Below are 11274 nucleotides of genomic sequence, written 5' to 3'. Positions count from 1 at the left end.
GACCGTGAAACGTGTCCGTTTTATAGAGGTGTCCGCTTAATGGAGGTCGACTTTTTTCGATCAAATTCGAGAGTAAACACATTTTTTATTAACTTTAACTACCTTAGAGTGCATAACTAGCAGTCTCCGTACATTTTTTTGCGCAATTTTCATATTGCTTGAGACGCCATTGTCTACAGCATTTGGTGTACTGTACAACACCTGAAACAAAACAATGGCGAAGTGTACACGAAGTTACAAATCATGAAGTCAAAAGGTAGAGACTGCGACCCCTATTTAAAAAAAACTATGTACCGTAGTTTGCTTCTTTTGTCCTGCTAATTGTAAAGAATACAGAATGTCATTTGTGCGAGCAAAAACAAGAGACAGTTCCTCGTGCCCTTTGTCTTGGGCGAATTGACGAATTCACCATGCAATGTAGCTTCTGCTAATGTCAGGGTCGTCTCCTTTGTCCCTACTAACGTCGGGTTCATTGTCATCACTATTTGTTTCACCTTCAAATAGAATCTCCCTGGCCTGGTCTGGCCAGTTTGCACGGGTTGGATCCTGTGCGGTGCAGGGAGCACCTAGTGTTGCTAACATAGTGTCGATTTGTTCATGTTGTACAAGGTCTTCTCCCTCAAAAGGGTCGTCGTCTACAAGTTCAGTATCAGGGTAAAGACCAGTGCTCTTAAAGCACTTAATGATAGTGCTTTCCTGTACTTCATCCCACGCCTGCTTACCCCACTCTATTGACATGAGCACGTCGATTGACTTCACAATGTCCGACGCAGTTATTGTAGCTGAAACTTTGCTACAGATAAATCGAAGCATTCGCTTTTTGTAGTGGATCTTCCAATTTGCAATAATGCCGGAATCTAAAGGCTGGGTCTTCGAGGTCGTATTCTTCGGAAGAAAGATTATCTTGATATTGGAATAGTCAATTAGTCAAGTGTTTTTGAAGGTTTCTGCTTTATTAGGAGAAGAATGGGGTGATCTTGTTTTGGGTTGAAACGACATTGACCTTGCTTTAACAACAATTCTTTCTCCCAAATCCCTCTATTTAAGAGAGTAAGAGGTATGGCATGGTAAACTTCTTTTTCAGAACATAACGCTGAACTTACGTGTTTATCATAGCGGTTCTTTACACACTCGATTTAAAAACTGTTTTTGTTCCCTATAACAAAAGGGCTCATCTTATTTGAATTGGTACCAAATAACGTTACTTGCATACGATTCTTTCATCGCTGTTTTACCTCTTCTTCGCTTGGTTTTAACATGGTTCCGTGTCATTCTTTGTTTATACATTACCTTTGCTCTAAATCTAACCTTTATTTGGGATTCCTGTGTGAGGCCACAGGCACACAGGCAACCCAACTCTCACTCACGTACAAACAGGTTTGGTTATACTTCATGTCCTATTGGATTGGCTAGCCTATAGGCCTCAAAGTTGTTTACACTCGACTAACTGGATTAACCTGGATATACATAGTAATTCATTTAGTCATCTAATGTAATCAATACACAAAAAAATGGAATTCGACTTTGCCAAATTTTTGTCTTTAATAAGACTTCTTTAGGGCAGACTCAGACGGAGTCTTTTGGTTGACGAACACGACTATTTGGGCTTTTTACTTTTTGTTACAAACTGTTTAGTCAGTTTGATGATTACAGCACATTTTGATCCCACTTGTTTTGCGTGATTTTACGAAAACACACAAAGGTGAGGCCTCTTAATGCCGGGAATTACTATCACAAATAAGATGCGCCACATTTCTGGTTCACGACTCAGATGGTCCGACTAGCTTTAAGAGACACTATCCAAAACCCTCACTGATTTACACTGCATTATCCAGCATGAAAAAGGAATCGAACTGGAGCAAAAAGAGCAAATATATACGTAGACATGGTACCAATTTTAGCAAAGTGATGGTTTTTAATACCCATTACAAGATAGGCTATAGAGCCAACCTCAGATCGGCTTTATTTTCTGATAAATAAGGAGTATTGATTTGGCCGCCATTTTGAACCGGAAGTAAAAATCCTTTTTTAAAAAAGTAAATTAACTTGCAAATTTTGATCATGTTTTGCCACTAGACGACTAAAATGAAAGTCACAAAATGTATTTAAACCCAAGATTGCTTAGAATAACCGCATATTTTTCATTCTTGGAACTTTTAATGAGATAGTCACCTTTAACCGGAAGTAGTCGATAGTAAAACCTCGGACGTTTATTTCACCCCGCGCTCTCTAGCAAAAGACACCAATTTTATTGCAGTTGTAGTTTGAAATAACCTTTATAAGATAAGCTATGGAGCCAAGATAAAATCGGCTTTTATCACCGACTAATATGGTTGATTAGAATTGCCGCCATTTTGCACCGGAGATTAAATTTGTCATTTTTGAAAGCACAGAGATGCACATCTTGTTTAATAGTCTACGACTAAAATATTCATGAAATCCATTTGATAAAGTTGTGGAAAGGGCAAAACTGATTAGGTCTCTGCTATTAATTTTACCGTTTTTTTTAAACCGGAAGAGTTTCCAAACCTGTTTCTGTACACTCTAATAAAAACAGCTTAATGCATATACGAATAGGCAATGAAGCATTATTTTTAATAGAATTGCACAAATGATAAATGACAGTTGTATTTTGCATGTGCATTAAATTGATATTTAATATTAAGAAAATATTTTCCTGTGAGCCTAGGCATGTTGTTAAAAATTAGTGAAATATCAGGCTGGGCATTCTTAAAAAAAGATTCTTATAAAACAAAGAGAGTGTGTTTTATATATGTCGGTCTAACGTAATTACAAGCTCCGATGAGAACTGCTATCTTCATTTAATGCAGTTCAGATATCTTACAGCTTTATCGTTACACGATTTAGTGGAGCTGCAAAGGAATGAACATTTCATGCTGGCTTGTGTGTAAGTGCAGCGTGCTGGGCACCTTATCTTGCATCTAATAGCTCTTGGTTCTTCATGTAATAGTTCTTTGGTTTCTTAGCACGCCTTTGAAAGCCTTAGTAGCGTTTGTCCAAAGCGGCTGGCAACTACTGTCCATTCTGCTAAAAAGATGGAAGTACTGAGGCAGGGAGGAGTGCTTTGCCCCCAACAATGCTCTGCTTGAATGGCAGCTTTCGTGGTGTGTTTTATGATAGCTGCCTTCGTCAGTGAATGACATCAAATGCTGTTCCTTTCTTCACGAAGAGCTGCATTCTTGCCTTGTCTACTTCCGACTCTCTGTACTTGTTCGAACGTATAGAAGCAGTTGAAGCGCTCAAGTGTTGTCAAACATTCTGTCTTTTATCTCAACTGACCTGAAGGCTAACTGTCAAAAAGCATCTGTGGCTTCGGGGAATACAGCAAGTACTGTCTTTTCCCCCTATCCGCACAACAGGATACAATATCACGCCAGTACATGCGCGAAATTCTACCAGTATTTATTTGGCGAGATACTCCTTGCCTTTCTTCCTTATTCTACAGAAAAGTGAAAGGAGTGATAAGCGCGCACTCGAGGCCACCAGTTAAACGGTTTCTACAGTTAGAAACTGTTCATCTTGTAGCACTTGGACAAATTCATGTATGCGGTCGTTTACAGAATTTGAAGTCAATAGCTGGAGCGGCCCGCTTTCTTGATATCCCCACCAGGCTTGTCACATAAGCAGTTTCTTTTGTCTTTTTTTTTTATCCAGCTATTGAGTGTGTATATTTGGTATACTTGTGCTGGCTACATGTGGCTTTTCTATCATTCGACGACTTTTAGTGAGCATCGACGCGTGATTTTCACTTCCCGAAAATTATCGGCCATTTTAATAGCGCAAGATAATCAGTTATTTAATCAGATTTTTTTGGCTCCATAGCCTATCTTGTAAAGATTTCCCTAAACTATTTTTATTTTTGTTAAAAGGCACAAAGTGAAACAAGCGTGCCAGTATTTATTATTGACTACTTCCGGTTCAAAATCGCTGTCACCGTAAAAGTTACAAAAATGGAAAAAATTGCGGTTACTTCCAGAATTCTTTGGTTAATATGCATTCTTTGATGCATATTTTATTCGTCTATGAGTAAACTTTCTCAAAATGTGCTAGTTTATTTATTTTTTGGAAAAAAAAATAGTTTACTTCCGGTTCAAGATGGCGGCCAAATCAATATTCATTATTAATAAGAAATTTAAGCCGAACTGAGCTTGGCTCTATAGCCTATCTTGTAAGGGGTATTTTAAAAAAACTATCACTATGCTAAAATTGGTAACTTTAGCAAAAAGTGCGCAATTCAAGGTAAAATCTGCACATATCCGCCGGACTATTCGAGAATCGCGCATTTATATACACTTAAATGGCTTCTCTCGTCAACACTAAAATAATCAATTTTGTTTTGTTTTTCGTTATCGCTCAAAAAGGCTGACGAACAGTCATTTGTTCTTTCGTTTAAAAACGTGGTTTAATATTATTTTCATCTTCTAGGACAAAACGAAGCAAAAGAAAATACGCCAGTTTCATCAGTAGTTCCAGGATCCCAGTAAAAATCTCCAAGTTTTCTTCCCCAATAATCCGCTGTGTTTAAGGTAATTCCGTTGAAATAGTTCTACAACCCAGAATTTTTTGAAACTTGGAATAAACAATATTCAAGTTAAAATGTTATAAAAAATAGGGGTAACTGACCTCGTTTTCACAACAGAGGGGCGTACTTTTGACGCGTTTTTACTGATCGTGCGAGGAAAAATCACAACTCTAAATTCTCAAAAGTAGTGCTTATAGTCTTTAGAAAATTAAGTTCTGTTTGTCGAGCTGCCAAAATCCGACCTCCTAAACAATAACCCGTAGTAGCAAACGTTCAAAACAAATCCTATTTTAAGAGATCGCAAGAAAAGACACTGTTTTCGTCACTATTTATACGGGAAAAAGCGCCATTTTGAAGTATTTTTACGGCATTTAAAACGAATTCTTCAAGCCAACTTTTTTCTTCTTTCAGTATATCAGTTTTCCGTATATATTTAACTATTTGAACAAACAAAAATAGGGGTAAACGACTTCGTTTTTCTGTCAAAGCGATTTTAAGTAAAAAACGCGCGCCTTTTGCTTTGTTTTCTTGTACAACTGTGGCGCGCGCGAACTTAATACCGGAAAATTCGAACAAACAGCGCGCGCCACTATGCGCAAAAGGGGTGCGCAGTGCAATTCAAGGGAATCACCTTAAGTGAATTTTTCCACTTAGTGACATTTGTGAACTTTTTTACATCCATAAATCTATAGCTGTCTATAGCTTTTTGTTAGAACTTCGAGGCAAATGTTGACGGCTGTCATATTTAAAATCTCCCGCCTGTATGAAATTACAACCCATAATACACCGCGGGTTACGACACACACATCCGCGATAATGAAAGTGCAACCGTTTTTGAAATAGGTGTATACGTAGCAATTATATTTTTATTCATGGTTTTTTTTGGCTTTTCTGCGCCAAGAGCCGTAATGTCGGTGTTTTGTTTTGACTTTCGTCTTCGTTTGTTTCCTACTCGCAAGAGTCAAAGGCTTGGAATAAAGTTTTTCAACTTCTGGCAAATTCAGACTAAATCTCAAAGCGAAAGTTTCTTATAAGCAAGTCCATTCATCCATTCCTAAACTAGTTTGATGAGAACTTTGATTTTCTCAAAAAAGCGTAAGTTTGAAAGATATCATTCGCATTGGGAAAAATTTCGCGGTACACCTGAGCTTTCATTGAATTCCACTTTTCAACTATTGAATTCCACAAAAAATATCACTCTTTAGACCAATGAGAGCGCGCGTAAGAATTTGACTATAAGATTATACAAAAAGCTGATTTTCATCAATACAAAGCTAAAACGTCGCTGTTAGTTTTTGCCAGAGTTCTGTAGATTGCAATATTATGGAATCAAGCGAATTTCCGGCTTCAGCTGGCTCAGACAAAGCAAAAACTAACATCCACCATACCCACCAAAAAAATTGAGAAAAAGTTCTTAAAGTTATAGTATTCTTTAGACGGTGTCATACCTCCAGGTGGACACTTTATAGGGATATGGCACCTTTTCTTTCCAAAGCGTTTCAAATTTCGTGCCTAAACGAGCTGACCAACCAAAAAAACAAAATGGCCGTTTCGACTTCGACCCAGCTTTTAGTCTTCCATACGAACATGAGCCCCTAAACATCCTCAAAAGCAGTACTTCATATCGTGATATGCGTAAGTCCGTAAAAGTCCTTCTGGCCGCCGAACAACTCAAAAGCCATCATGGAGGCCAGCACTGAACTCAACAAAAAGTTTACACACCTCTCTTCGCTTTTCGCCTTTCGCTCGAGATCAATGCTTTTATCATTAGCTAAGTGAATGTATTAGTGGTATTGTAAACAGCGTTTGAGAGGGCAAATTATTTGAAAAATGGTCAGGGAAGCGGATTTAGATTACGAGGGATAGTTGTTGCTTATAAGTACTGTTGAAGTGTAGAAAGATCCAATCTGGTCTTTCCCCTTCGACCTTCAACGAATCAGTAGAAGCTCTGTGTGCAAGCCTAGGAGATAAAGCATTTTGAAATTATGGTGAGCTCTTTTTTGTTTGTTTGCAAGTAACCATACTGTATATTGAAACTTATTAAAAGTATTTTACATAAGAAACAACAAAATAACAAATTACTACACTTATCAGAGTATATCAGGTGCTTATCAGAGCAACTATACCCATCTTTTGTCCCTGAATATCCCTGACATCTCCAGAGAAATTAAATTCTTTTCTTTTCTTCAATGGCGTATAGGTATGTAAAAAAGAGTATCGAAATTTCTGACATCTTTCCCACTCTCTATTATTTTTGTTTGCTTACAGTTCGCCCTATGACAGGTAATCCGGAATCCGGAATCCATGAAAAAATGAGACTTGGAATCCGGAATCCATGCTACTGGAATCCGGAATCCACACACTAGGATCCGGAATCCAAGACTTAAGCTGGAATCCGGAATACAAGAATTAGTATAAAAATTATTTTAATATTTGGCTTCGTTTTCCAAAATTCATTTTGATTTATCTGTTTATATGCACGTGATTTTCATTTCAACCTTTTGGCGGTTGACGAAGAAGCCATTCCATGGTTATTATTTTATTAGCCAATGAGACGCGGGTAGGTTTGAACATGCGATCAATCACCTCCAAGTTCTCGCTTTCTAGCTTCACTCAGGCAAGAATCAACAACAAAGGAGGGTAAGGGCAGATTTATTCTTTCGAATTCTTATTGATAATGACATTCAATTATTTAAATATTTATTGTATTGTAAAAAAAACACCCATAAGAAATCGCCTCGCCATATCTGTGAGAACAGGAAGTTCTGATCTCGACGAAGTAATCGGTCAAAAGAGTTTTCACTTCAAAACACGTGTAAGTTGGGTGTCTACAAAACGAAGACCTAAAACCTGTGACCCCAAAAGCTACGACCCCAAAAATATTGCCGTTTTTATTAAACCTACCTTGTTTCCCAAAATGGCTACACAGCGTTTTCACGTGGAATCAGTAATCTTTATGAGATAATTAGCTAGTTCAATTTGTTTTCTTTTAATTGGGAAGGGAAAAGCACTACTTGTGCTTCCAGGTAGTCGTTTCTTAAAACGCTGATAAACTCAGAAACCCGGAAAGTCACACGGTAAAATTTTCGGGTTTTTCTTAAAAAATCTTAATTGCCCGCCAAAGAGCTAACTTACGGGAAATCGCTTCATGTTCTAGTTGTGTCGAGTTGTAGAAAGTTTTCATCACAGAAAAAAACATTCCACTGCCCGGTATAAAGTGGGCTAATCAAGGCTAACATCAATAAGGTTTCATCTCAGTCTAATGATTTGACATTTAGCTGTCACAGTGCGCCTAAAAAATATAAACAGCTTTGCGAAATTTAAGTTTTTTTTACAAAATGAAACTTTATTTACTTGTTCTTTGTCTTTCATTTGAAAAATGCCGATGCAACGGTAATGTTTGGGGTGAAAGTTGTCTACAGACATCGACAAAACTAGGATTTCAATAACTACTACTATAATCTTCAACAGTCACGACACGTCAAGACACGTCTGAGGTATGTTTTGATACTCGTATAACAAACAAAGCCATAGCAGGAATCAGAGGGGGGGAGGGGAGGTGGCAAAATCACAAAATTATGTTTGAAAAAATAAAAACATGTTTGAAAAAATAAGATAAACATGTTGACAAAAAAGGCAACAGAAGAAAATAAGATGAAAAAAGGATTTGATTTGAACAGGGAAGTGCACTTTCCTGATTTGAACGACTGTTAAATTCTTTTATTGGGAATGAGCTTGTACTCTGATTACTGCTTTTTTGTTGGTTATCATGCAACTTGAAAAATAAGGCCATTGCCTATAGCTTTCACATACTTTTTGTTGGACTGATATTTGGTTGAGGTCACGCAAACGGACTAGGAAAGGGAGTGAAAATGAGAGATCCTGCTGATCTAGATATCGATGGTAATGTTATCTACGTTTGTGATCAGGGAAATGGCCGAATAAGAGTTATAGACTGCACCTCCCTTTTTGTCATTCGTCTAGGCTTAATCTAGGTTCCGACACGTCTGAGAATGGAGATGAGGATAGAGATGGGGACGAGGAATACGCAACTCGACGTATTCGCCAGGTGACAGTAGGGGACCTTACTTTGACATCTGACTCAGAAGAATGTAATTTGAAGTCTCCATTTGGCATTTGCAGATCACACAAGGATCTTTTTACACTCTATGTATCGGACATAGAGCGAGCAAATGTTATTCTCTATCACAAATATTAATTCTGATGCAAATGGGAACTAATCTGGACAACTGAATGCCATATTATCTTTTGGCCGGACAAGTATCCTAACGTCGATAGCGGTTACCAGGGATGACGATCACATTCTTGTTGGAGACTGCAAAGAGAACGCTCCTTGTGTCTACGTGTGCTATCTTGTACACAAAACAATCACTCGGACAGTATCAGGTGTTGTGGCTCCTACAGGAATAGCAGTGACCGAGGAAGGAACTGTGTTCGTCTCATCAAGTAAGATCAACACGCTGCTGACCATGACAGAGGTGGATCTTATAACCAGTGATAAAACCCCAACAGCAATCTCTAGTTCAACGGATGCAGGCCATTGTGATGGTTTAGATGCTCAGTGGAACTCTCCATCAGGGCTATGTAGCTACCGTAATACGATCTTTGCTTGCGACACTGGTAACAAGGCCGTTAGAATGGTTACATCAGCTGTTGGACTGGTGCATCTCCAGCAGAATATGTCGATGTATGCCAATGTGTTCCGCCTGGATAAGAAGTGTGAGAAAGAGAATTTCCCCGAGAGGTTTGACGAACCCAAAAGACAGATAGAACATCTGGCCGCGTTTTTATTAGATCATGAGGAAAAGGCAAAGGAGAGCACGAATGGCCCTGACATGACAATTCCACGTTGCACCCGACAGTCATTCCAAATAGCGCTTGACTCACTGACCAGCCTCGCAAACACCTTAACAGAGATCGGCGAAGAGCGAGTCCTGGAGGAGATCAGATTTGCGAGTCTGACAACTCTTTCTGTCGAGTGCTTCTTCAAAGCCATGCGTGCCGATCATGACATGCCAACTATGGTGGAGTATGCTTATAGACGAGCGCGCTGTGTGGAAGATGACATGCTCCGAATTTATCAGTAGCATTTTACATACTTCACAGGGCCGAAATCGTTTTATCCGGAGAAGATTATCTCGGGCGATCCACCAAGTCTGATGCAGAGGCCATCCAAGAAAACGCAGACGAAAGAGGGGACTGGTGATGAAACAGAAGACCGCAGACGTGCAGAGACCATGCGGGAATTTACACGGGAGTATGGGAGAGGAGTGCGACAAGCAAATGTCCGAGCTAAGACAAAAGAGCTGACAGGAACCCTTCCATACTCACTGAGTATGCTGCCTGACCGAATCGAAACGGGCTCAGACGACGTGCTAGACTTCGTAAGTGAAGCTCGATCAACGGTCACAGTAAATGACACCGGTGGAAGTACCAGGGTGCAGGTCTTGTACTACAAAGACGAAATCGTCGCCGTCAGACACGATCGCCGACGGGAGGCATCTCCGTATTGGCTCGCCGTTATGATGGAAGACGTTTTGGTCATCGCTGCATCTGGACGATTCCAGAAGAACAGCGTAACTTTCAGATGGCTCGATCAGACTGATGACCATCTGAAATATACCTTCGACGAGGTATGCAACGGCAACTCCCCTAGATGTCTGCTGGCAAAAGTAGAAAGCCTCACCATTGATGACCACATCGTAACCATAACTCCCGAAGAAGACATCAAACTTTCGAGAATTGCGAACGGTGATGATCAGACGGTGGAGACACGGGCAGATGAGAACGAAGAAAGAAAGTGGCTGACAAATGGAGAGTCTACTTCTACCCCCACAGAAGCAAAAGAAGAGTCGTTTCCGGCGAGAGTGGAAGGGGTTAGTTTATCAGGTATGCAACGGCAATTCCCCAGATCTCTGCTGGCAAAAGTAGAAAGCATCACCATTGATGACCAGACCGCAACCATAACTCCCGAAGAAGACATAATAATAATTCAAGTTTATTCACATATGACCTCTCGCAGTGTTTCGACTGAATTACAGGTAGAGACACAAAGCTATACTAGCAGCATTACATTACATTAAAGCACTTGTGCGTGACAAAGTCTCTTAGTCTGTTGGCGCGCGAAGACTGCAAGCTGGCCGAGCCCCTGCCTGATCTTAAAGCGTAGGTTATTGCCCTAGTAATCGTTCCACATCAGACACGGAAAGACACGGAAAGATGAGAACGAAGAAGGAAAGTGGCTGGCTTCTTCTACCCCCACAGACCCACAGAAGCAACAGAAGAGTCGTTCCCGAGGAGAGTGGAAGGCGTGAGTTTATCAGGACGCTAAACAACGCGTTTCATTTTACGATAGTGATGTCTACTTTAGTTATTGTTATAGGCTCGTGCCAAAATACTTACCATGGCTCTCCTAAACTCGCCCTGATATTCCACCAAAGCGGACCACAATGGCACGGTCAAACAAAATACCAGAGCCTGATAATGTGTTTTGATATACAAAGAAGTAGGCATATTCTCAGCAACATTTATTGCCCGATGAGTTAATAAGGTTTCCTTGATCTATTAAATTTGCAATTTTTCGACTTATATCGAAGCATAGTTATCCACGTAACGCACAGACAAAAAATACAGTATGCTTTGATATGCAGTTTTGTTTTTTGTCAGTAATAAAAAAACTGTTTCTTTTAAAATTTCTTGATGTGGTCTAC

The 11274-nt window shown here is 39.6% G+C and overlaps 1 protein-coding gene across 1 annotated transcript; it reads right to left on the bottom strand.

Annotated features, from left to right (window-relative positions):
- Positions 1 to 405: 405 nt before the first annotated feature.
- LOC116612870 (tigger transposable element-derived protein 1-like) lies at positions 406 to 1259 on the bottom strand. Its single transcript, XM_032373481.1, has 2 exons — positions 1236 to 1259; positions 406 to 903 (listed from the first exon to the last, which is right to left on the bottom strand). Exons 1-2 carry the CDS (start codon positions 1257 to 1259, stop codon positions 406 to 408), a joined length of 522 nt encoding a protein of 173 aa, XP_032229372.1.
- Between the last annotated feature and the right edge of the window lie 10015 nt (positions 1260 to 11274).

This window comes from Nematostella vectensis, chromosome 2, assembly GCF_932526225.1.
Source record: "Nematostella vectensis chromosome 2, jaNemVect1.1, whole genome shotgun sequence".
In the NCBI taxonomy this organism is placed as follows: domain Eukaryota; kingdom Metazoa; phylum Cnidaria; class Anthozoa; order Actiniaria; family Edwardsiidae; genus Nematostella; species Nematostella vectensis.
The sequence above is the reverse complement of the archived record's forward strand: the minus strand, read 5'-3'. Positions and strand labels throughout refer to the sequence as shown.